This window comes from Staurois parvus, unplaced genomic scaffold (genome assembly GCF_062004578.1).
Source record: "Staurois parvus isolate SC_StPar_1 unplaced genomic scaffold, SC_StPar_1.0 ptg000264l, whole genome shotgun sequence".
NCBI lineage: Eukaryota > Metazoa > Chordata > Amphibia > Anura > Ranidae > Staurois > Staurois parvus.
In genome coordinates, this window is record NW_028318060.1 from 11,973,857 (window position 1) to 12,001,823 (window position 27,967).

A 27,967-nucleotide genomic window follows, 5' to 3' on the forward strand; every position below is an offset into this window, starting at 1 on the left:
GTGTGTATTTGTATGTGTGTGTATATATATATATATATATATATATATATGCACACACACACCTGCATGCAGCTCCAGGTGGCTGTAGCCACGTAAGCAACCTACTGGTTCACACTGTACGGCCCACAGCGCCCATGTGAATGAGCCCCAAACCCTCATTCCCACACACACAAAAAGCACAATAAGTCAATACAGTTTTGGCTTTTAGATTTAGTAGGTATTCACTAGGACTTTTGCAGGTTATGTTGTGTTTATGATCACTAATAAATGATTTTAGTGTATTTCTTTGCCCAAAAATACATTTTTTTAAATAAACATTTCCCCAAAAAGTGAAGTATTCCTGTAAATGAACTTTACTACAACTTGTTTAAAGCAGGATGTGGTTCATGAGAAGATCATGGTGATTGATTTTCAATTCTTTACAGACCCAACACATTTTTGTTTATTTACCATTTTCAGATGCTGTCCGTGAACTAAAAATGCCTGTAACTGATATTGCTATTTTTATTTACGCAGAGTTTGTTATAGTTCAATACAAATAAGTCAAAATACAACCATGTAAAGTTTTTTTTAAATATATAGGTATATATATTATATATAATATATAATTTTGGCATGAAAAGCTCCCTGTGGCTTACTGCAGTAAGTTTTGGATGTGATGTAGGACTTTTTTTTTTTGTTTTCCCACTGTGCATTTCTCCAATTGTTTTGGAATTTGAAGGATAAAATACCATTTCTAAACAAGAGATTTCATTGTTATTTTTCCTTTCCTCTGTCAAGTGTTTTCTTCTATCTAGTGATTTTATGCTTTCGTTACAGAAAATTTTTATAAGGTCAGCTATTCATCACTTGAATAGTGAGTAATGAAATCTGTATTGCACATAAATATTTGTTTATTAAAAGCTTCTGTAATCTGTTTGATTTGACTGCACATCCATGTGAACACCATGAGAACATGCACTGCTGACAGTTAATGCATGCAAACTTGTCACCATGCTGCATGCTTGTCTACAGTGGACAGTGCAGTTTCTTGTATTGTCCTGTAATTTTAGATTTGATTATTTTTGTTTCACAGACCCAGTTAAATCTTCTGCTTGAAAAACTCCGCAGCACGGTAAGAAAATAGCTGCATTTTCTTGTTTTGTTCATGTTGGTTTTTGTTGTGCAAATACTGTGGCTCATGAACACCCTTGTCAAAACTTAAAGTGAACCTGTTGTCAGACTATGCACACTACAGTATTTACATAATCTACACAAGCAGAAAAGTACTTTAAAACAAGCCTGGATTTACCTTTTTGCAGCTGTAGGCATTGTGGAGAGATTCATATGCACAATTTGCAACAGAAGCACAGAAATGTTAGTTTTTACTAAGTCAGTGTTTCTAAGCTGTTAGAAACCAAATGCAACAACATTAGAGTCTTTGCTGTGATTTTTGAGGATATTTGCTATTCATCCTAAATGGACAGAGACTTTATAACACAATACACATTCTGTGAACTAACTGTCTAGATATATAATGATCCATAACAAATCCCCAGGTATACTACATATTTTGTAAGGATTATTATTAGCCTGTTCACACTATCATACAATGCTGAACACACGGCCGCTGGTGTGCGCTGTGTGACAGTGCCAATGCGTTGATCCTAGTGCCTGGCATTGTTTTACTTTTTTTTTTCCATAGAACTTTATTGAAATGTCATGAGTTATGCTTCAATACAGTGCTATGCATCATAGCAGCGTTGTGATGTGGTGTTTCTTGTTGCAAACTAGTACACTGTACTTCTTTTTTTAGCATACATCACAGAAATGCTAACATGATGACATGAATTGACATTAGAAACAAGGAATTTTGCTTTGTCCATGTGTTGGGGCTGTGCTAGAAGTAGCTCATAGCACAACCCCAGTGCGTCTGCTGTTAATGGACCCTAAAGAAGATCTAATCACAGTATACACTTTCATTTTATAACATCAGCATTTTTAGAGCAATAAAACAATAGTTATATTTGACAATCCAATATAAGTATACTTGAAAAATCTCCTTTCATGTTGTAAGTTTTGCCTGTTTGCTGGCTATCTCTTTCCACAGAGATTCTCTGCATGCTTTGCAACTTCTCCCCTACTCACTCCTTTGGTTTACTTTTGCTTTCTAAGGACTATATATCCCATGGTTCCTTGCTGACTAAGGACTAGTAGTGGCAGGGTGAGAAGATCTCTCTGTTAAGACTCCAGAGGGGTTTGTAGTGTGCTTTTTTTTTTTTTTTTTTTTTTTACAGATAGATTTCAGGTAGCAATAAACACTTTTTATAGGATTTTTTTTTTTTTTTACAACATATAACCACACCTGAAAAGATGAGAGGTTTATTTATATAGACGTTGTGATTCTAAGTTTCATTGCTTCCAGAAGAAGTTGTAACACTAAGGCAGGAATTGCATTTGAAAGATAAAAAAGATAAAGTAAAAATAAGTTCAAGCGTCTTTGGTTGAGCTGCCCTTGAGACTGAGCTTGAAAATTTCCACCGGTTTCAAAACATAACTTAGTTTAAAGCTATAAAATTCTGTGTGAAAACTTTCCAATTGGTTAGGGAATAATACTTGCATTATATCATTATAAAATAGTATGTATTTGATGTAATTTTTGAGATTAATAGAATCTTTTTTAGAACTTCGATAGCATATTGGTGTCAACAAGTTTTGTCTAGTGGAAGCAATGTTTAGGTGCTTTCTTTATACAAACTTCAATAAACTCCTCTTAAGCGCCAAAAAACATTGTGACTTTGTTTTTTTCTGACCTCTGCTAAATATCACTTTTCTAAGGATACCTTTTAAGAGGAGACGTAACTTATTTTTTTTTTCTTTTTTAAATTAGTAAAATGTTTCATAGCTGTCTGAAAATGCAAGTTAGCAATGATTATTTGTATACTTATCACTAACACTGGAAAGGTTTAGTCAAGTCGGGGTAACCAATAAAGACAGTGTAAACTGAAGGACAGTCAAACTTTCTTTCTATCACTTTGATACATTTTAAGATTAATTATTTTTCATCACTTGAGGTTATAGGATCTTTATCAGTATAGTTAATAAAACGAAGTATAACACATTTGCATTGTAATCAAAATAATGGATCATTTATAATTCTTGTTTGGATTTTTTTTTTTTTTTACGTGTACATTTTAAAGCAATGCATTGCAATGTGATGACCTAGTTTTACTTTGATTTTTTACATAGTGCAGCCATAAAATAAGCAATATGTCAGTGTCTTATACAAATTATTTACTGGCTTACCCACAGGGATCTAGCTTCATCCGTTGTATCAAGCCCAATTTAAAAATGACAAGTCATCAGTTTGAAGGAGCACAAATTCTGTCTCAGCTTCAGTGTTCAGGTAATGTTAATTTCATTTTTATTACCTTGAGTTTCATTAAAAATTGCAAATCACAATGTATTTTTGCTTTCATCTATTACCCAGCTGGGCCCAAACAAAGGAAAGGCAAAATGTCAGGTTGGGTTAGGCGAGCACCAGAACAAGTTTTAGGGCTCGTTCACACTAGGCTGTTTTGCCAACGCTTGCCAAACGCCCCTATAGCGTTTGGCAAGCGTTGGTCCGGTGTTTGCGGAGCGTTTTTAACGCTCGGAAAACGCTCCGCAAACGCCGCATGCGCGGTTTAGCGGAGGTTGCTAGGCGTTTGCCGAGCGTTAATAACGCCCCACAAACGCCTATAATGCATTTGAGTGGTGTTACCGCTCCGCAAACGCCCCGCAACCGCGTCGCAACCGCACCGCAAACGCCGGCCGGGCGTTTGCGGAGCGGCACCATAGACGAGAATAGGAGGCTTCAAAGCCTCCTGACTCGACCAGAGGCGTCCGTTTTGCCGCGACGCAACGCGACGCGACGCAAACGCTCCTGTTAGAACAGCACCATGTGCTGTAATGTGCAGAGTTGGCAGAGGCGTTTGGGAAGCGGTAAAAACGCTTCCCAAACGCCTCTCTGCCGCCTGCACACAAGGCTAGTGTGAACGTAGCCTTACTTTTGTGTTTGCACAATACCAATGTTTCTTCAAAATTGAAGAGAACAAATGTTTGGACTTTTAGGGTGGATGATTTCTCAAAGAAATGTCATTGCACACGCATCTGTTAAAATGCAATCCTTTATTCATACGTAGCCATTAAGCATATAATAGTTGTTGTTAAAAAGGCAATGTTAGTCTCATCATGGTTAAAACCAAAATAAAAATGTATACTGTATACGACATACAAAACATATAATCCCACTGAACGCAATCCCTAAAAACTCATCTGCAGCATTATAGTGTACTAAAAATCCATTCAGAGGTCAACAATGCTTCTGGTGCCCCTGAGATTATGAAAGTAGCTATGACGTGCAAAGGTATGATGATCACAGAAAGACACTGTGAGTGAGGTTTTTTTTTTCTCAATGCGTTTCACTTAATGCTTCTTCAGGAGGGGGAATTTGTAAAATGAAAAGTAGGTAGACAAAATAAAACATTTCATAAAGCTAACTAGACCATTAATGGGAAACAAGCATGGTAAGTGGTAGCTGTACTTACTTACTTTTCTCTGTTGAGATGGTTGGTCACTTAAAGGCCAAATCTACTGAACATAAAGATTTTATCTTCACTTGCCGGCTTCACCTATGTATTATAATCCCTAGTTTTTGATAGTTGGGTGGCTGAAAACAGAGAAACATACAGACATAAATTGCCAGTTTAGGGCTGTTTTACACCACATATATTTGGTGATTTGGTTTTAGAGTATTAGTATTTATGGGTTTTGGCAATTCTGCATAAAAAAAACCTTTACATTCTTATGATATGACTACACAAACAAAACCAAGCCATATCCCCTTTGCTATGTTGATATGGCTTTTGTTGGTAAATTGTGATACACTACTTGGGTGCTTCTATCTTGTGTAATAAGTCTTTCCAGGAAACACACAGTTCTTTTATAAGCTTACGGAAGAGCTTCCAATTAGTTTATAAGCCATGTTCACCTTTATCAAATATTGGTGAATTACATGAATTTGATAAGAGGGTTACTAAAAAAAAACTTAACTTTTATTTAAAAGATCTTTTAATAAAGGAATTTAAATTAAACAGTGTCTGATTGGTTTTCTGCTAGTTTAAAACCTTTGTTGGGGTTTTTTTTTGTTGCCGTTTTTGTCTTTTGGAGCAATTTCCCCTCATTTCCATGTCTAGTGTCTATTGGAGTTTTATCCTTATGTCCTGTTTCAGTGACCACAGTGGCAGTGATAGCATCTGATGCATAGGAAAATAGACAGCAAAACTTCTAATCCTTACTATGCATTCAAACAACATTTGAATGTGCCCACAATAAAAAAAACAAAAAAACAAAAGTGGAGTTCCAGTTTAAATTATTATTTGAGAAACTATCCGTTTAGAACAACATTAGAGGCAGTCTGTCTACAGCTGCTTGTACTACAATTATACAAGTCTATACATTAAAAAGTAATAAGATAAGTAACTGGACTCCACGAATCTAGCAGGGTATCCCTCATTGGCTGGCAGGAAAGTTCAGCAGGCTTGAGATGTAGAGACTGTAGATGGGAAGGCCTGTAAAAAAAAACAGAAAAAGATATATCTATCTATCTATATCTATCTATCTATATATCTATCTATCTATATATATATATATATATATATATATATATATATAATTTTTTTTTCTCTAGTAAGGGCTTGGCATGTAGTCACATTGAAAATATGATCATTTTTAGTGCCTGTATCTATGGACTTTGGGCTTGTGTTGATGGGCAAATGAAGCTTGCTTTCAGTTGCATCCTGCTTCTGTCTTGAGATCAGAAATTATACAGGATTCATTGCAGGTGCATTTGACCTGCATTTACCTCCTTATGACCTGCATTTTCACCTACTTCTAAGCTGCATCCACCTACAGCTAGCTTCTTTTGCATCCCTGTTGACTTGTATGTGGAAAACCATTTTTAGGCATGAACTAATGCCTGCAGACAAAGTTTGTATCTCAGCCTGGATGAGATTTAAACTGTTGTAAACTGAACGTATTGCATTTTAGTTTATTTTGTGCTGCATTACGGTGTTATATGATCTGTAGAGCAATTGTGTAACATGTCAAAATAATAATCAAAAATCCTTTATTATATACATACAATCATCCCTCAGTTTTTTCACTCACAAAAAATACACTGTACTTTCCTTTACAAAGGCTTAGTAAAGTCAGTAATGTTGACCAGGGCTCGGAAGCCTTGTAAGTAATGTGGAGACGCATAGAAGTCCAGATTTATGTTATTGAATTATTTATGTCTACACTTGCATCACAAGTTCAGCTGCAGTGACATGGTTTTTTTTAACAACTTGAGAAGATAATGTAGTGTTTGTGTGCGTGTGGCACCTTGTACCCAGAATCACATTTTAACCCTCCTTAGTTTGTGTTTCTTGTTAAATAGAAATGAGAAAGCATTGCATTGTATGATAAAGTACTAGAGGCAGATATAGATACATGCTATTTAGTGATTCATCCATGTTTAATATACAGTTTTTTTTCTAAGTAATGAAATAATACTTTTCCTAAGGATAGCTTGTTGGCCTTGCATCCTATGTATATGGATTGTATGTCATGGCTCAGTGTCATATTCCCTCTATAGGATTTGCTTCAGTTTAGTTAAGCTGTAGATGAGAGGATGACATCAAAAGAAATAATACTTGAGCCCCAGGCCATTTATTTGCACATCGTTCACCTGCATTTGAATGAAAGCTTTGTAGAAAAGTAATTTCTGTTGATTTTTACCATCTTACGCTTACCAGGGTATTCGTTTGGTGTTCTGAGCATATTTACTCATTAGCCTTTGTGATTCGCTATTATTAAAGTCACTTTTTTTGAGATTTAGGTTATGGCTTTTTGTACTGCTGTGATCAAGGAGACCATTCTTAATCTCTGAACATTGCTGGTTTCTTTTCAGTTGGATCTTTAATCAAGTTACAAAGGAAAACAAAATAGTTCTTAGACTTTTTATTACATTATTTAGCTTTTTTAGTCTTGTTTTGTAGGGAATGGAGAAGATGTTACAGAGGAACTCCACTCCCCCACTCTTTTTTGCTGGGTTATTCATGAAAAACATATTCACACACCTGCCTATGTGCAGTAAGGAACTGATGCTCCACTTCTTTACGCTCATTCCTGTGCTGTCATCTTCTCTGACATCATTGGGAGCTGGCTGTATCTTGCAGGTTTTTGCAGCCAGTTATGGGCTGCAAGAATAAAGAAGAGAGCTGCCCCCCTGATGATACACCATAAAGCATTTGTGGTAGAATACCTAGACGCCTCTTGGGTTGCATGACATGGGTATCCCAGGTGGCTGTGAAATATTGCTTTCACCATTCTCATGTAGGTGAAAATCCAGGAATTGCTGGGAAGTATTCAAATACACTGCTCAAAAAAATTTAAGGAACACTTTTTAATCAGAGTATAGCATCAAGTCAATTAAACTCCTGGGATATTGATCTGGTCAGTTAAGTAGCAGAGGGGATTGTTTATCAGTTTCAGCTGCTTCGGTGTTAATGAAATTAACAGGTGCACTAGATGGGCAACAATGAGACCACCCCCAAAACAGAAATGGTTTTATAGGTGGAGGCCACTGACATTTCTTCCCTTCTCATCTTTTCGGACTGTTTTTCACTAGTATTGCATTTGGCTAGGGTCAGTATCACTACTGGTAGCATGAGGCGATACTCGGATCCTACAGAAGTTGTACAGGCAGTCCAACTCCTCCAGAATGGCACATCAATATGTGCCATTGCCAAAAGGTTTGCTGTGTCTCCTAGCACAGTCTCAAGAGCATGGAGGAGATTCCAGGAGACAGGAAGTTGCTCTAGGAGAGCAGGACAGGGGGCTGTAGAAGGTCCTTAACCCATCAGCAGGACCAGTATCTGCTTCTTTGTGCAAGGAGGAACAGGATGAGCACTGCCAGAGCCCTACAAAATGACCTCCAGCAGGCCACTGGTGTGAATGTCTCTGGCCAAACAATCAAACAGACTTCATGAGGGCGGCCTGGGGCCCGGACATCCTCTAATGGGCCCTGTGCTTACTGCCCAGCACCATAGAGCTCGATTGGTTTTTGCCATTAAAAACCAGAATTGGCAGGTCCGCCACTGGCGCCCTGTGCTTCTCACAGATGAGAGCAGGTTCACCCTGAGCACATGTGACAGATGTGAAAGGGTCTGGAGAAGCCGTTGAGAACATTATGCTGCTTGTAACATTGTTCAGCATGACCGTTTTTGTGGTGGGTTAGTGATGGTCTGGGGAGGTATATTCATGGCAGGATGTACATACCTCTACAGACTAGACAATAGCACCCTGACTGCCATTAGGTATCGGGATGAAATCCTTGGACCCATTGTCAGACCTTACGCTGGTGCAGTGGGTCCTAGTTTCCACCTGGTGCACGACAATGCCCAGCCTTGTGGCAAGAGTATGTAGAAAGTTCCTGGAGGATGAAGGAATTGGTACCATTGCATGACCTCTGTGCTCATCTGACCTAACTCCAATAGAACACCTCTGGATTATTGTGTTTCGGTCCAGCTGACGCAGCCAGGTTCCACCTCAGACTGTCCAGGAGCTCAATGATGCCATGGTCCAGATCTGGGAGGAAATACCCCAGGGCACCATCCATCGTCTCATTAGGAGAATGCCCCAACATTGTCAGGCGTGTATACAAGCACACGGGGATCATACAAACTACTGAGTACAATTTTGAGTTGCTGCAATTAAATTTCAGCAAAATGGACTAGCCTGCTGCATTATTTTTACACTTTGATTTTTGGGATGTCTTTGAATTCAGTCCTCTGTAGGTTGATAATTTAAATTCCTATCAAACGATGTGGCATCCTTACATTCCTAACGCATTACCCAGTCCATATCAGTATAGATATCCAGCATATTTTTCTCCATTGAGATCTGATGTGTTTTCAAAGTGTTCCTTTAATTTTTTGAGCAGTGTATGTCAGATTCTCAAAAGAGGAGAGGATACGGGTGAGGTGATGAAAGGTGAGTGGGGAAGGTGAAGATCTGTTTTAATATTTACCTGGCATCATGCAAGCTGCTGAACAAGCCCCATAACAGGAAAGCAGACACCCTTGGGTACTGAAACATACCTCTGTACAGTGCTTCTGGCATAATTGGTAACTAGGATCCTGGTGCTCATTCATATACAGCTTTGCTCCAGACCCTGCTGCTCAGTCATATGCAATTTCTGACTTTTTCTTTAGAAATCTGTGCTTGGTCTGACCCTTCCCACAACACTCCATGGGATGTACTGGAGAAGGGCACTCAGTGTCCAGAAGGGAGTTGTAGAAAGTTAAAGCCCAGCAATCAACTTCCAAGGAAAAATGTGATATTTTTTTTATTAGTGCTGTATAAAGGTGTGACAAGCATAGTTTGCTTTTCCTTTTAGAAGCAAATCTTTATAATAGTTAAAGAGATTAGAATTTCTAAACGTACAAGAGCTGAGATTTTTATCTTGATCCTACCTATACTACCTGTTACTTCACTGATCTAGAACACTTGCACAGGACATAAATAATATGGTAGTAAACTTTCTAAATTGATTTTTACTTACAGGTAAGCTTGCAATAAAGCTTACCTGTAGGTAAAAGGAATGTCTCCTAAACATGCACCGTTTAGGAGATATTCTAGCTAACAGCAGCCTGTGACATCACCAGTGTACATGCGTGCACGGAGCGCTGGGCGCAGCACAGAGCTCTGAAGGAACAGCATGTGACGGTATACACATGCTGTTCCTTCAGAGCTCTGTGCTGCGCCCAGCGCTCCGTGCACGTATGTGCGGGGGTGATGTCATTGCATCTACGAACCTTTAGGGAAGAGCGGGTGAAGATGGAAGTCCTGTGAGCTGGGAAAGTGCGCCACTGGAGGGTTTCCTTTTAAGGTAAGTATTTCACAATGTGCTAGTATGCAATTTTTCTTTAGAAAGTTTACTACCACTTTAAATACTTTCTCTATATCAAGGCTAAATACACTACTGTGCTGCACGCTCACCTTCCTACAGTAAACTGAATCATGGATTCAAGTGGACCTTCAGATTATAATATGTCTTATATGTTAACTAAAACTACTATTTCAATGGAGGCTGCCCTCCTAAGACTTTGGGATTCCTGCTGCTTATTCTGGAACCTCGTAATTCCAGTTTGCTACATCTGAAACATTCCGTGTGGTATAATGTCTGCAGGGGCTGCATCAAATGTGTTGAGTACAGCTAGTCAGCACTGTTATAGAATCTTCAACTTGATATGGAACTTTGTTTGCAACTTCATAAACTACTAATACAAAAGTTGCACGATTTAGAGCTCACCATTGTTTCTGCATGTTGAGTCCTGTAGTATTGCTGAAAGTGTCAAGTCAAGGTTTGGTAGTGCAGTTTAGAAGTCTCGATCTTGTCTGCTTATTTTGTCTTGAGGTGTAGCTAATCTCTGCAGGGGCTGCAATAAAAATAAAAACATTGTGTACAGCTAGCAGGAACTGTTATAGGACCTGGAACTTGGGTACTTTTTTTCTAACTTCATAATCTGCCTAGATTGGGCATGGTATGCTATTTGGAGCACATCATTTTTTCTGCATGTTAGCTGTGAAGTTCAGGAGACTTGACATTGTCTGCGTAGTTTATTTTGAAAAGTAGCTACACTATTCACTTTTTCAAGAAAAATATTTGGTGCACTAAGAGGAAAAAGTCCAGATGTATTATACGATAGCTAGTAAATAAACACAAGTTACTATTCACTTTTTGGATATTTGCATTTATAATCAAGGAATACCTAATAAAGCGGTCAATAAAGAAATTCATTAAAATGTTTCCCCACATTGATTCATCCATATAGGTCCCTAAATGCACATTTATGAAATTTGAACCTCCTGTTCAGTCTGCGGACCCAGTATTCCATAGAGCTATGATAACCAAAATGGAATAGCCAGGACTCACATAAGATCTGACACCTTTCTAGCAAAGTTCACATCACAGCATTAGCAGCAAACCAAGTCAGAACCCTTTCGGGCGCTCACTCTCGATCCGTCTGTCAGTTTTTCAGATGGATCCAGACTGAACCACAATGTATGTCTATGGGTGGGCAGATGTAAACGGATGATCAGCAGTTTACATCCGTCTACATCCATGTCAGTTCAGGTCCGTTTTTTTTAAACAGAACAACCAACGTCCAGGTTTTTTGAAGCAGACATAACGGATGTAGACTGATGTAAACTGAATAGAACTGAACTGATATAAACCGATGTCAATTGAAAGGAATTGAACTAATAAACAATAAAATAATGAACTGAACTGAAGACGAATGTGCAAACTGATGTAAAAAAACATGACTGAAAGGATGACGTCCGTGTGAAAGAGGCCTAATACATTATTCCCAAGATGGAATGATGCAGTCTGACATGTTTGCAACAGGAAGTCCTTAACCGCTTCCCGACCGCCCTATAGCCCTAATACTGCTACAGGGTGGCACGGGTGCACAAAATCACATATATATACATGATTTTGTATTTCCAGGTAGGGGGCGCGGTCCCACCATTCGTCAATCACTGGGTCCCGGCTGGTGATTACTCGCCAGTGCCCGGTGATTGCCGAGCATCTCCAACAGGAAAGAGAACTGTTGATCCAGAGAGAGGCAAAAAAACCCCAGCAAAGCATGACCCAACTTGCTCCTGCAGGGAAACAAAATTCCTTCCTGATCCCCCGAGAGGCAATCAGATATTCCCTGGATCAACTTTCCCTATGAATGTTAGTATCCAGTTATATTCTGTGTATCTAAGAAATAATCCAGGACTTTTTTAAAGCAATCCACTGAAACCTTTACTCTGGCATTCACAAAGTGAGTCCTAAAAAGAAACAGTAGCAAGCCAACTCCATTTTACAAAGAAAAGAACTGTCGCCTATAAGGTGCATTTACAAAGGAGTCATACGAAGAATACAGTAAGGCATTACAAAGCCAAATATGTGCATATCCTCTTTTCAAAAACCAAGGAGTTTACTGGTTATTTTGCTAAAGCCCCATTTGTAAAAAGATTACATGACATCCTTTTGCCACAGAGGTGGAATAGAGCAAAGGGTGCAGATCTAAATACACTATTATCATTGTCCATGATCATCCACCTTGAATAATGTGGTCCAATTTGCTTCAAACTTTGTCATGAGGATCGACTCACTACTTATACTGTCTAAGTCTAATATATTTAATCTGAAGTCAAAATCAAAAGCATAGAACACAATGCTCGGGATACAAAACTAATGCTTCCTATGAGGCTATTACATGGGTTATAAGCAAAGTAAAAAAAAAAATGGCCCTTCAAACAGGGACTACATTGCTTTAAATACTGCATAATTTTTCTGTACAATTTAGTTTAAACTAGTTTGACTCAAAGTAGTGCCTTTGGGATGTTAAGAATGATAATGATATTGTAGTTGACAACAGAAATGCCAGAATGCTAATTAAATATGAACACATTCTGGGATGTTTTAATACTCTAACCTGTATTAATCTTGGGACTCATCTAGTGCATTTTCTTTCCCCTTCAGGAATGGTATCTGTCCTGGATCTCATGCAGGGAGGCTTCCCATCTCGAGCTTCATTCCATGAACTTTATAACATGTATAAAAAGTATATGCCTGCTAAGCTGTCTCGTCTGGACCCCAGACTTTTTTGCAAGGTATCTCTTCTCCTGAACAGTCATTTTAATTGTACCAAAAATCCTTTTCATGCTGTGCAAAATCATCTAGTTAAACTGCTCATGTTTTAATAATTTATTGTGCGCTTTGAAGCCTATTTTAAGGGGGTATAAATTCAAGCCTATTAATGTGTTTCTTTTATGTTACAGGCTCTGTTCAAAGCCTTGGGCTTAAATGAAAATGATTACAAATTTGGGTTAACTAAGGTGTTTTTCAGGCCTGGCAAGGTAAGTGTCTTCTCTTTTTTCAATATTAAATGTGAGGAGTCCAGGAATTCCAAATAATAGGATGATTTATTCAGCTTGTGACTTTAACCTTTTCTTTTATGTGCAAATATTTCTCCTTTTACCCTTGAATTTCAGAATACGCTTGTAAATTAATAGAATTATCAGTCGGTCTGAAGGTGCATTGATATTGTGTGCTCTACAGCTGTCATTTTGTATCTTTACATGAAAAGCAGCTAACACAAGATTTAGTGATGAATTTTCACAAATTGCTTAATTCGATCCGGAAGGGCTGTGTTAGGTCAGAGAAGTGTACAGACATAAGCTGAGCAATAAAATCATTTTTTTTTATTAGTCATTCATTTTAGAGTGCTGATTAAAAGAGTAAGGTTGACCCTCAGAGTCCTCATATGACCTTGGAGATCTTGGGAAGCACACTGACGGCATCAATCATAGTTTAACACTGTTATGTGTGTTTATAGATGTAATTGGCTTATTTTGATTACACTGATTCCCTCTTTCCCCTGAAATCAAATTATTAACCCATGGAGGAGGTCTCGCTGCCCCAACCCTGAAAAGGATATATTCACACCAGATACTATGGGATTGCATTAGGCGGCTATTCCAGGGCAGTCCCATTGCATGGACAAGATAAAATGCCTGGACTCCTATGTGCCTGGTTCACACCACTGCTTTGCTTTGCAGTGGTGTGTGCGAGCATGGTGCGCTGAGAAAAAAATACTGCTTGCAGTACTTTTTATTAATGCAGAGCAGTGGAAGGCAGTCTAGTTGAACTTTATGTCTCTGTGACATCTCAATAAAGTAAAAGCACAGTGGCTAAATGGTTAGAAGTTCTGCCTGGCAGTACTAGGGTCATTGGTTTGAATCCCAACCAAAGCACCACCTGCCTGGAGTTTGCATGTTCTCCCTGTGCCTGCGTGGGTTTCCTTCAGGTACTCCGGTTTCCTCCCACACTCCAAAGACATGCTGGTAGGTGAATTGGCTCCTGTCTAAATTGTCCCTAGTATGTGTATATAAGTTAGGGACCTTAGATTGTATGCCCTTTGAGGGTTAGGTGTAAGCTCGTAAGAGTAGGGCCCTCTTACCCCTCGTACGTTGTTTGTTGTTGTTGTACTGTGCCATGTATTGTCCCCCCCTATTGTACAGCGCTGAGCAAACCCTTTGGCGCTATATAAACTCGTAGTAATAATAATAATAATAATGTACAAAACATATATTTAAAGCGCTGCGTAAATTGATGGTGCTGTATAAGTACCTGAAATAAATTAATAAAAATAAAAAGGAAACGGTGTGCTCCGCCAGGCTCAGCCTAGTCTTATGCCTAGTGTTTTTTAAAAGGAAAGCAGAGGGAGTGACAGAAACACCAGGTATTTCACACAAAGGAAGATATACAAAGAGAACAGGATATATTTTCATACAAGTACATGGTACAGCAGGAACATATCCGGAAAATGAAATGTTGAGGTAACGTATTCTTTAATTATCTGTTGCATAGTCCATGGCTGAGCCACAGGCTACAGAGAGGCCCTCTTCTAATGGTGTGAGCGCTGTGGAGTCAAAGCTAGAGCGAAGCAATCCGTTAAATTAAAAAGAAAAAAAAAAAACTCTCAACGCTCCCAGCTTAGTACAAAAACAATGGTCAAAAAATATTTAAAAGCTACTTATTCCCAATTCCTGTTGGTGGAATCTCCAGAGTTGTTATATATAATGAAGTCTTGGCTCAGGATGGGTGGGTACAAGTACTCAGCAGCCTTAGTGATAGTTCATATGGAATGAATACCAGGAATGGATGGAGAGCTCTAATGAACTTCTTGGCACATTAGATCTGGGAGGAATCCTCAATGGCATATAGAAGACAACAAAGTAGCCAAAGTGCAGGAATTAGTAAAAACAATGTGTAATTTACTAAATAAACAAATATTCAAGCAAGTAAGAGAAGTGCTGCTTGGACAAAGAGGGAAATGGCAGTATGTGTGTGAGAATGATGAGCCTGATCTACAGACCAGCTCCAGCTGTCATCCACAGGAAACCGGACCCGCTGTGTAGGGATGGAAAGCAGCAGCATCAACAGCTGTCCTCGATGAACCTGGCATACACTGGGAAATGCAAAGGCTGTGTGTACAACGAGTTTCAGAGGCCCTGCTTCCTTTTGTCAAGTACAATCAATCACAGGGCAGGAAAAGTTTTTATACCAGTACCCAAATACCGAATTCTGAAGACATTTCTTTTTACCTGACTCCTATACCTGTGCTTGTTGTTTGACCCATCTGTTTAGCTATTATCATCCTTACTTTGGTTCTGGGTGTATTCACACCAACCTGTCAATTTCTCTCCACCTGAGCATGCTGCCAGGATCTTCCTTTTTGTTTTGGTCTGTCACTGTGTGACACATTCTCTTATTATTGTAAACATTTAAAAAAATTGTACACGTTACGTTCCCCACATCCACTTCTACTTCCTCTAGAAAACATTTTGCATAAGGCTCCATGCACACTAGGTGTTTAATTAATGCTGGTAACGTTAGCTGTGTAAAGTCACATTAAAAACATGAGTTTTTCAGCGTTTCTGTGCGTTTTTGCATTAGCGTTTAGACACGCTTTGACGCTTTTTTTGCATTTTTTTCGTATTTGCGGTTTTTAACGGTTTGTTTTTACCAAAAAACCGGCTCATCAATTCTCACACACAGACTGTCTTTTCCCTCTATGTCCAAGCAGCACTTCTCTTACTTGAGTGTCAGTTTGGATATTTGTTTAATGAATGACACATTGTTTTTACTTTTCCTGCACTTTTGCTACTTTGTTGTCTTCTAAAGGCAATCGGTAAAGCTGTTGATCTCAGCTAATTGCTTAGTTCTAGCTTTGAGTCTATAGAGAGGCCCCTTAGCCCTGTCTCACACTGGATCTGACTTTGAAATTGTGCGATTTCACTTGAAGCTGCACGATTTCAAAGTCGGATTGCATTGTGACATCATAGACATCTGTGCAACTTCATGCACAGATGTCTATGCAAGTTGCACCCCAAATCAGATAAAGTAGTGCAGGAACTACTTTTCTGATCGATGCGACACCGACAAAGTTGGAGTTGCACCGATTAGAACAGTTCCATTGCTAATCATTGCATGCGATTTAAATGGTCACCAATGCTCTTTTCTGCCCAGCCACAGACTTTGCAACCGGTGCTTGAGATTATTTACCATTATTAACCTACCATTATTAACCTACTATCATAATGTGTTTATTGCAAGTATTCCTGGTCCCTTTAAAGTTTTCCAGCATAACTTTAATTATGGTTAATATTTTTTCACTGAACTTTAAATTTGATATGTTTTCTTTGCACTGATATTATGCTGCACTTTATGTTCTAGTTTGCTGAGTTTGATCAGATTATGAAGTCTGATCCAGATCATTTAGCTGAACTGATAAAACGTGTCAATCATTGGCTTATCTGCAGTCGCTGGAAGAAGGTCCAGTGGTGTGCCCTTTCAGTCATAAAATGTAAGTGGATTATCGTTTGTTGAAACATAAAATGTGCATGCATAAAGTTACTTGATTTGTATTTTGAATCATGTAGACTTTTATTATTACAAAAGTTATTTTATATCCTTACCCTAGCTAATTTGTATTTTGAGTCCTGAGCAGTACTTTTTTTTTTGTTTTTAGTTCTGTGCATATCAGTACACAATAACAGAGTGTGCATGTACTATAAATTCACATAGATACTTTTGCTGTGTGGCACTTTTTTCTTTTTTTTTTTTTTTTGATAGAGTGGAGAGAGATTTGAACACCTGTCAGTTTTGTTGCTGTCTGTGCCCCTGTTAGGGAGATTTAACCTCTCTATTTGTTCTGGTAAATGTTATAATCAAAAGTGAAAGTAAGAGAAAATCACAAATTTTGGGTTGTCATCAGAACAGGAAGATCAGGGAAATCTTTCAATGGAGATGCTAGTTCTGATAACCCTGGTGAAAAACAGTGGTTTCCTCACTATGGGTGAACTTCCTCTCACTTCCTATTGTGCCTATGGTTTAGGAACTGAAATTAAATCTCATCAAAGGGACACAGATGGCAAAAAAACACTCACAGGAATCATAACTCTTCCTTACTTAATCCAAAATGAAAAAAATGTACCTTTAGTTCTACTTTACCAACTCTGTTTAATACATAATGGTTGTAGGTTGTACATGAAGGTACTGTTAGGCTTTGCAATGACCCAATATTGTCATATGATGAGTCTGACTTTGGGCAGATTAGGTGACAATTCTCATTTTTATGGGTGCAGTAGACTTCAGTAGGTGACCAAACTTGATGGAAGACTCAGCCAGTTGTATTGCTTGCTCTCAGCTTACTGCTGTTTTTCCTATAAAAAAATAAGCCAGATCTACACTGTGTGCACAATTATCATTAAAAAGTAAAAATATGGTGCAGCGCTAAGATCATTAATAATATGACTAAAAATCCATAAACAAATAAACGTATAAAAATAACATATATAAACATATATCATAAATAGTTCAAAAGGTGATTCCAGTGCTCATAAAGTGCCACTATATTCTTGATGATTCGGTGCTTGTGCAGTAATTGTGGTAAAATTGCACACTCACCGGACGTGCAATGTAATTGCGCATATAAGTATTAATCCAGATGTCATCAAGATATCATCAGGGTAGGATAGATAGTGCAGTAGTTTCCCTCTGTGAATGGGATGGTGCATCAAGCGGTTTCTTGGGCTTTAAATGGAGATCCAAAAAGGCAGCCAGAGTTCCCCTTAAGGGCTGGATAGGTGCTGCTCTCAGCCTGTGCAGGAGGCTCCCTCTCTGGTTACTGGAAATGGATCTGGTATGGGGCTTCTGAAATTCAATACTCCCTCAGGGAGTTCAGAAACAGAGATATGCCCATAGTGTAGTAATTATAAATAAATATTTATTGGGGGATAAAGTATTAAAACGATGCATCAAAAGAACAAAGCAAGATTAGCCAGGACTGACCATCCACATATAAAGATGGCCGCCGAAGCTCCACGATGCTCTGGCGGCATGACGTCACGGCGTAATTGACTCCTCCTACGCATTTCGTGTGCACACGTCCTCGGGGGGGGGGGGGTGGCCAATTCCATATATACTGGCACTTTATGAGCACTGGAATCACCTTTTGAACTATTTATGATATATGCTTATATATGTTATTTTTATACGTTTATTCGTTTATGGATTTTTAGTCATATTATTAATGATCTTAGTGCTGCACCATATTTTTACTGTTTATTTTGGTTACCTTTCGTGCATAGCTGCTGTCCTTTTCTCTATTAGAGTGCGCTCACATACCGTATATACTCGAGTATAAGCCGACCCGAATATAAGCCGAGGTACCTAATTTTGCCACAAAAAACTGGGAAAAACTATTGACTCGAGTATAAGCCGAGGGGGGAGGAATAGTGCCCCATCGTTGGTGTCAGTGGGGGGAGGAATAGTGCCCCATCGTTGGTGTCAGTGGGGGGAGGAATAGTGCCCCATCGTTGGTGTCAGTGGGGGGAGGAATAGTGCCCCATCGTTGGTGTCAGTGGGGGGAGGAGTAGTGCCCCATCGTTGGTGTCAGTGGGGGGAGGAATAGTGCCCCATCGTTGGTGTCATTGGGGGGAGGAATAGTGCTCCATCGTTGGTGTCAGTGGGGGGAGGAATAGTGCCCCATCGTTGGTGTCAGTGGGGGGAGGAATAGTGCCCCATCGTTGGTGTCAGTGGGGGGAGGAATAGTGCCCCATCGTTGGTATTAGTGACACCAATGATTGGGCACTATTCCTCCCACTGACACCAATGATACTTACCTTGCTGACCCCTGCTCCAGCCTGGGCTCGCTCGCTCCCTCCCTCTCCCATGGTACACACTTACCGGTCAGATGTCTTCCTTCTCCGGCCGCTCTCCTCCTCTTCACTCGCTCGATCTTCGCGGTGCCGCTCGGCTTCTCCTTTCCAAGCTCCACCTCCTCGCCGGTGATTGGGCGCCTGTGTGCCTCTCCTGAGCTACAGTTCTGGCGGCCAATCACCGGCGAGGATTGATCCCGGGGGTGTGTCCAGATGACAGGGACGGCATGTCATCCCGCCCACACCTGGAGACGGTTGACTCGAGTATAAGCCGAGGGGGCCGTTTTTCAGCACAAAAAATGTGCTGAAAAACTCGGATTATACTCGAGTATATACGGTACTTTTCCATTTTTGCACAATTATGCAAGTTCTATTTTTTGAGGATTAATTTCATTATTGAACAACTACAAAACGGAACATTTAAGAAACTAAAAGTGAGGTGTTGGCTTTTTTAGGAGTATCTATGTGTGCACAATCATTGGGTAACTGTTAGTGTGCGGAATTATTATGCAACTAAATGAAAGATGAAAATGTTCCCATCTCACTTGTTTATGCTCACCTGTTAAAGTGAGAAGAATAAATAATTAACTCAAAATTTACAAATAAACATTTCTGACATTTCAGAAAAAAAACAGTGACTGATATACCCACCCTTCTTTTCAATAACAGTCATAAGCCTTCCATTCATGGAGTCTGTCAGTTTCTTGATCTGTTGACAATCGTTTTTGCGCAGCAGCAAGCACAGCCTCTCAAACACTGATCAGAGTGGTGTACAGTTTTTCTTCATCATAAATCTCCAGCTTAAAAAGAGCCCACCGTTCTCAATAGGTTTTAGGTCAGGTGAGGAAGGGGGCCATGTCATTATTCTTTCATCTTTAAGGCCTTTATTGGCTAGCAACACAATGGAGTACTTCGATGCATGCGATGAAGCATTGTCCTGCATAAATATCATGGTCTTCTTGAAAGAAGCAGACTTTTTTCCTGTACCACTGCTTGAAGAAAGTGCCTTCTAAAAACTGGCAGTAGGTTTGCGAGTTGATTTTGAGTCCATCTTCAACCCAAAAAGGGTCCAACTAGCTCATCTCTAATATTACCTGCCCATACCAGTGACCCACCTCCACCTTGCTGGCGTCTGAGTCAAAGTGGAGCTCTGTGCCCGATATTGATCTAGGCACGCCCATCCATCTGGTCTGTCAAGAATCCCTCTCATCTCATCGGTGCATAAAACCTTTGAAAAATCTGTCTTCAGATATTTCTTGGCCTATTCTTGATATTTCAGCATATGTGTCTTGTTCATTGGTGGTCGGGTTTCAGCCTCCCTTACCTTGGCCATGTCTCTGAGCACTAAACACCTTGTCCTTTTGGGCACTCCAGGTAGGTTGCAGTTCTGGAATATGACAGCAGTAGTGGATAATGGGTTCCTGGTAGCTTCACATTTGATACTTCTCAAATTTTTGGCAGTCTTTCTTTACAACACATTTCTTGAGACCCTGTTGACTATTTGCAAGAAAACGTTTGATGGTTCTGTGATCACGCCCCAATATCTTAGCAAGTTCAACAGTACTGCATCCCTCTGAAAGACTTTTTACAATTTTTGACTTTTCAGAGTCAGTTAAATCTTTTTTGGCCTATTTTTGCCTGATGAAAAAAAGCTGCCTAATAATTATGCACACCTTGATATAGGGTGCTGATCTCCTTAGGCCACACCCTCCGTCATTACACTAATACGCATCACCTGATATGCTGAAATCCAATAAGCATTCAAGTTCATACAGCTTGGAGTTGGACACTATGCATAAAAAGTATGAATTATATATTTGGTCAAAATTATAATTATTATGATTTGGTCAAAATACTCGCCTAATAATTGTGCACACAGTGTAGGTGTATCTGTTTGATAGCCCCATCTTCAGTGAAATTAACCTGCATGGTCAAATAATCCAAAAGTTCATGTTTCCAGAAGTAGATGTCAGATTGCGTATACTTGCACCTTGGACCACTTATTGTGTGTAACAAGCTTTCCTGTACAGACGCATCTCAGTGGCATCACTAGGGGGGTGCGGGCCGCACCAGGTGACACCATCACAGGGGGTGACACCAAAATGAAAAGAAGAAAATTCATCAGAGCAGACATAGATTTCTCTTTCGAGTCTGTTTCATGTGCAGGAGCAGGATCCCAGCAGAGCTTCTGGGCTTGACCCCGTCCCACCATCCCAGTACTCAGAGCCGGCCTCAGTGAACTACAGTATACATTCCAGGCAGGAGAAATGACAGCGGCAGAGAGGAGAGAGCGGGGAGGAGATGCAGGCTTTTCTGTGATCTCCCTCCTCCTGTCATACAGCAATCCTCCATACAGAAGGTTACATAGGATCGCTCTTAGATCGGACAGTACATGGCTTCATTACCCACCCCCATCTCCTTCAAAGGCTGCTCAACTCCTGGAAATGTGGATGGGGTGGGTAATCAAGCCGTGTACCAATGGATCTAAGAGCGATCCTATGTAACCTGCTGTATGGAGGATCGCTGTTATGACAGGAGGTGGAGATCAGAGAACCTGCATCTCCTCACTACTCCTGTAGTCAATAGCATCACTAGGGGAATGTGTACCCCACCGGGTAACACCATCTCAAAGGGTTACACCAAGTAAAATGTTAAACGTATTTCACCAGAAAATAAAAAATCCATGAAGAGTTTTAACAAAAACGATAAGATTGTTATGAATGTCAAGTCGAACCAAAAATATCTCATAACTGTTGTCTGGAGGGGTGATACCACGTGTTACCGCACCGGGTGACACCAACCCTAGTGACGCCTCTGGCGCATCTGTTATTCCATTGAGATTGTAAACTCCATGAGCAGGACTCTCCTATTCCTTCTGTATTTAACTGTATTGTAATTGTACTGTCTGCCCTTATGTTGTAAAGCGCTGCGCAAACTATTGCAGCTATGTACATCCTGTATAATGATAAAAATCTGATTATATCAAACTGGAAATGTAAAATTGCATACACATCATAGACAAAGTTTATAAAGTTTGTTAGAATTAATCAGAAGCAGAAAATCTCCTTGACATAAATGCATACAATTTTAAAGCTAAGTGCAGTGTCTAAACATCTGTAAAGTTTTCTGCATTCGGAAGATGAGCAACTCAAGGTGAGCAGCTCTTCTGTAGAAAATCAAAGCCCTTGAAAACATTGTTTGCTTATCATAGTACAGGAGGTATTCAGAGAGGGCCACTCAAAGCTATAATTCCCAGTTCTCACCTTGTACTTCTCTGACACTTGAAAACTAAATCACCTTGCACAGTTCATCCTGCTCTCCTCTTTATAGTTTTTGGAATGTAGATTTTAAAACAAACAAGTAGAAAAACAATAAATTGTAATTTTATGTTTTTCAGTTTCATTCTAATGGGCAGCAGTGTATGTTTAGTATTTGTTGAAATTCATTTTCAACAAATTCATTTAGTGGCTATGAAACAGGCCCAAACTTTATACTTGGTATTTAGAGTGGAACTCCAGCCAGGACTTTTTTTTTCCAGTTTTGCTTTTTGGGTGGGAAGGAATAGCACTTGTGTTTATGGCGCTGCCTGGCTTCCATTGGTGAGGTTCATCACACCCTCCTGTCCCAAAGGCACAATAGGAAATCTTAATCTTCACAGACTGAACACTCACCTATAGCAAGCTTCTCCTATGAATGATTTCTTTCTCTTCCTGTGCCAGTGAGAACTGTAAAATTTTGGTTTCCCCTCACTATTTATCCATGCTGACAACAGTAATCAAGACAGAAAACGTTAGTAGCTCTCCCCTATGAGAAAACAGGTATAAAAACCTGACAGATGTTTTGACTCCATTTTACTCAAAACAAGAAAAAAAAAGTTCTGCCACTACATCCAGTACATACCAGAGGGAATTTATCAAAACTGAAGCACACAGAATCTGGAGTAGCTGTGCATGGCAACCAATCCGCTTCTATCGTCACCTTGTTCATCATTTTAGTTGACCATTAAGAGCACATTATCATTATTTTTATTACTATTATACAGGATTTATATAGCGCCAACAGTTTGCTCAGCAATTTACAATAAAAAGGGAGATGATACAGCAATAATACAATTTAACACAAGCGGGCTAGGGGGGCCCTGCTATTGGGAGCTTACATTCTAATATGGAGAGGCTGGTGGAATAAAAGGTAATAACTGTGGGGGATGAACTGATGGGAGAAATAGAAGATTCAGTTATTAGCAGAAGGCAGGATAGGCTTCCCCAAAGAGATATCGTTTTTCAGGGATTGCCTAAAAGTGTAGAGAGTAGGTGATAGTAGGACAGATTGGGGTAGAGAGTTCCAGAGGATGGGAGGAGCTCTGGAGAAATCCTGAAGACAAGCAGGAGAGGAGGAGACAAGGGAATGTAATGGTCACTTTTGCTTGTGCTCTCAACTAAACTGTCAAACCACGATCAAATGGCTGTTGTCATATCTGATCACGTGCAGCATCATGGCAGTTGAAGATTAAACAGAGGCCAAGATGGCAGATTCCTTGACTGATGATAGGAAGGTTTAGTTCCACTTTAGGCTTTGAAAATGAAAAATATGATACTGATTGATTGCCATGCACAGCTGCTGCAGGTTCTCTCAGCTCCAGATTGGATTATTTCTCCTGACTGTATTTATTTAAACATTATTTTGACTAGTCTATGGTACTTTACAGCCATAAGTTCCATTCCTGCAATTATATCATGCTGTTAGATTGGGCCTGGGCATTAGCCATATAATGTATGCCCTCTTCTACAAGATTATAAATGAACAATGTACCAATGTATATTTAGTGATATCTTGAGACTTTGTTGTTAGTTAGAAACATAGAAAAATAGAAGAGTGACAGCAGAAAATTATATATATATATATATATATATATATATATATAATTTTTTTTTTCTTAAACTTTATTGTCTGAGTATTGATCTGTGTTTGTCCCAAACATGTTTGAAACCACTTACTGTTAACTGACTGACTACCTCTGCTGGAAGTATATTCTAAGCATCGGCTACTCTTTCAGTATAATAATACATTCTAAGATTTGTTCTGAACATTCCTCCTGCTAGCTTGAGGTGATCTCCCTTGTGTTCTCGATCTTGACTTTGTATTTAAAATTCTACCATGCTGAACCTTATCCCCTTGTATTTAAAGGGTTCAATCATGTCTCCCCTTTACATTTCCTCTTTCCAGTCTGTACATGCTGAGTAATACTTGGTGTATTACTGATGAGGGAGAGAACTGTTTGTAAACAATACATTTCTCTCCCCTGTCAGCTCCTGCACACTGCTTTGTATGGCTCTGCATAGCAGAGCCATACAAAGCAGTGTGCTTACAGCGGAAAGCACACGCACAGCACACTGTAAAACAGCACACAGTTAACCATTTGATCGCGCCAGATTTTAACTCCTTCCTGCCAGTGCTTAGTACAGTATCAGTGCTTTTTATTAGCACTGATCACTGTATTGGTGTCACTGGGGATGTCAGTGACACCAAGTCAGTTCCCCAGTGTCAGAATGCCCGTCACAGTCCCGCTATAAGTCACTGATCGCCACCATTACTAGGAGGAAAAAAAACTAATTCCAGTATATATACAGCCATTTGTAAACGCTATAAATTTCACGTAAACCAATTAATTTACACGTATTGGGATTTTTTTTTTTAGCAGAGACATGTCGCAGAATAGATTTTGGCCTAAATTTATGACGAAATTTGATTTTTTAAAATCTTTTATTGGACATGTTTAATAGCAAAAAGTCAAAAATATTGTTTTTTTTTTATACAAAATTGTTGGTCTTTTTTTGTTCATAGCGTAAAAAATAAAAACCGCACAGGCAATCAAATACCACCGAATAAAAGCTCTATTTGTGAGGGGAACAAAAGATATAAATTTCATTTGGGTTCAGCGTTGCATGACCACACAATTGTCAGTTAAAGTAACGCAGCGCCATAACGCAAAAAATGGCCTGATCAGGAAGGGGGATAAACCCTCAGGAGTGGTTAAAGCAGAGCAAAAGTTCCGCTGTTACATACTGTGAGCAGATTTTTTATTGCAGGTAAGGTCTGTTCTGCAATAAACTACTTCTAGCTATCTACTCAGAGTGATCCCCAGAATATAAACTGAGCAGTGCATGTGGAGCTCAGCTTACAGCAGCCAGACCAAACCCTGTGTGTTGGAATGGCTATCTCCTGTGCATGTGCAGGTGTGGTGTCCTCCCGCACAGACCAATGAACATAGGTGAAAACTGGAAAACAGGAGAAGATGCTTGCGCAGGCAATGGACCATTGGAAAGCTGAGTTATTAACCCATTAGTTTTACTTTAAATTTGGGAGTACATCTCTTTTTAAATGTTAAGTATTGCAAAAGTGTTGAATGTTGTATAGGACTTCCCTAAAAGTGTCCCTTTTCCAAAAGATACCAGTGTTTATATGAGTAAAATGCAGTCATCCTGGAAGTTACTACATACTCCCTTATTATCTTGGAGCCCCAAATCCTGCTGCCTTCTAATATGTGAATTCCAATTCTCTAGAGGGATTTGAGCAGTGACCCTTCCCCCTCTCCTGTCCTGTGACTATTTCTTGGTCAGTGGCGCTCCCTCCCCAGCCTCAAGCCATCCACCAGCATGTGCTTACAGTTTAGGCTCACCTTTACAGAAAATCTGTAAGGTGACCTTACACTGGACCCCCTCCCTATCCCTCCCAGTCCTGCTGTAGCAAATTGCCATGATCCCTCACTGTCAGACACTGAAAAAAAACGCTTTACCGCTCCAGGGATCTGAAACGTGGCTTAATCACCTGTCTTTATTACTTAGCCAGTATGGACTACAGGGATTCTAATTAGTCAGCACTATCACATGGACGGCGCTAACCAATCAGAGGCCAGCTAGTCCACACTGTCAGCACGAGAGAGAGAAACCCGACAGGATTTCAAATCCCTGTACCAGCAAAGTGGGGCCTGACAGCACAGTGGGAGGGCTCATTGGCATGTACAGTCTAGCAGCAGACTTGACCACAAATATTTTGTCTAATGAACCCTAGTTCAGACCACACATAATGGTAGTAGACACAAGCTGCGAGGGAAAATACACTATATTGCCAGAAGTATTGGGACACCCCTCCAAATTCTTGGATTCAGGTGTTCCAATCACCTCCATGGCTACAGGTGTATAAAATGAAGCACCTAGGCATGCAGACTGCTTCTACAAACATTTGTGAAAGAATGGGTCGCTCTCAGGAGCTCAGTGAATTCAAGCGTGGTACCGTGATAGGTTGCCACCTGTGCAATAAGTCCATCTGTGAAATTCCCCTGCTACTAAATATTCCACGGTCAGCTGTTAGTGGTATTATAACAAAGAGGAAGCAACTGGGAACAACAGCAAGTCCGCCACAAAGTGGTAGGCCATGTAAAATGACAGAGCGGGGTCAGCGCATGCTGAAGCACACAGTGCACAGAAGTCACCAACTGACTGCAGAGTCAATAGCTAAAGACCTCCAAACATTGTGTGGCCTTCAGATTAGCACAACAGTGCATAGAGAGCTTCATGGAATGGGTTCTCATGGCCCAGCAGCTGCATTCAAGTCTTACATCACCAAGTGCAATGCAAAGTGTTTGGATGCAGTGATGTAAAGCACGCCGCCACTGGACTCTAGAGCAGTGGAGACATGTTCTCTGGAATGACGAATCATGATTCTTGGTCTGGCAATCCGATGGACGTGTTTGGGTTTGGCAGTTGCCAGAAGAACGATACTTGCCTGGCTGCATTGTGCCAAGTGTACAGTTTGGTGGAGGGGGGATTATGGTGTGGGGTTGTTTTTCAGGGGTTGGGCTTGGCCCCTTAATTCCAGTGTAGGGACCTCTTAAGGCGTCTGCATACCAAGACATTTCGGATGATCTCATGCTCCCAACTTTGTGGGAACAGTTTGGGGATGGCACCTTCCTATTCCAACATGACTGCGCACCAATGCACAATGCAAGGTCCATAAAGACATGGAGTGGAGGAACTTGACTATCCTGCACAGACTCCTGACCTCAACCCTATAGAACACGTTTGGAATGAATTAGAGTGGAGACTACAAGCCAGGCCTTCTCATCTGACATCAGTGCCTGACCTCGCAAATGGCTTCTTCTGTTCTTGGTGTGCCATCATAGGAAGCGGCTTCCTATCGTGGTAAACCTGAATGCTCAATCCCGTGCTGCGCTTCCTGCATCCATTGACACAGACAGCAAGGCTCTGCCCAGCCCATCACTCCCTCATCACAGGATTTGACTGACCGCAGGGGGAAGTAATGGCTCCTGCTGCTCTTAGCCAAGCCTATGAGTGCTGGGTGAAGAAAGAGAACCACTGCAGATGGGCACAGCTCTGGATCAAATGAGGGAACAGGTGAGTATAAGGGGAGGGGGGCGATACTGATACCTAAACATTTTTTACCCTTATGCAAGGAAGTTTATCCACAGCCTCCTCCTTTACAACAAATCACTAAGGGACTGATTTATTAAAGCTACAGAAAAGAAAATGAGAACTGCAAGCAGTCAGGTATCACCTGATGTTAAGGAAAAATTAAAAATTGTGACTGATTGCTATAATATTTTATTCCGCCAGTTTTTTTAAGAATTAACCCCCAAATGAATTGATTTAGGTAGACCTGGAAATACAGTGCACATACTTAATTTACCTGCACTAAAGCATGCTTCAGTTGTTTTTTTTTTTTTTTTTTCCTGGAATTTTGTGGTTGTGAAGTCAGCCTTTAATAACCTTTTATTGAAACCGCTTTTCTTGTTTTTTTTTTTTTCGTTTTAAAGTGAAAAACAAGATTAAGTACCGAGCTTCTGCCTGCATTAAAATGCAAAAGACTATTCGGATGTGGCTCTGCAGAAAGAAACACAAACCACGGTAAGAATGGAAGCTGCATTCAAAATGAAGTCTGTTTTCTCTTTCTCTGGTCACGTGTGCCTTATTTTCTCACTGAGTGATATAGAGACTAGTACTCATTCTCCGACAATCACAGATTGATTTTTTTTTTTGGAAGGGGGGGTATAGAGGGCTGTAATCCAGAACAGGTGTTCAATACCTGCATGAAATGAGGCAGC

General features: G+C 40.0%; 1 protein-coding gene across 5 annotated transcripts in view; it reads left to right on the forward strand.

The window, feature by feature from the left end:
- MYO6 (myosin VI) overlaps nucleotides 1-27,967 on the forward strand; it is a 374,955-nt gene that overhangs the window by 275,537 nt on the left and 71,451 nt on the right. For all 5 annotated transcript variants that reach the window (XM_089681402.1, XM_089681403.1, XM_089681405.1 and 2 more), the window contains exons 19-24: nucleotides 1,076-1,114; nucleotides 3,292-3,385; nucleotides 12,605-12,735; nucleotides 12,904-12,981; nucleotides 16,364-16,493; nucleotides 27,680-27,770. In XM_089681402.1, coding sequence (XP_089537528.1) covers nucleotides 1,076-1,114; nucleotides 3,292-3,385; nucleotides 12,605-12,735; nucleotides 12,904-12,981; nucleotides 16,364-16,493; nucleotides 27,680-27,770 — 563 coding nt within the window. The remainder of the gene's footprint in view (nucleotides 1-1,075; nucleotides 1,115-3,291; nucleotides 3,386-12,604; nucleotides 12,736-12,903; nucleotides 12,982-16,363; nucleotides 16,494-27,679; nucleotides 27,771-27,967) is intronic.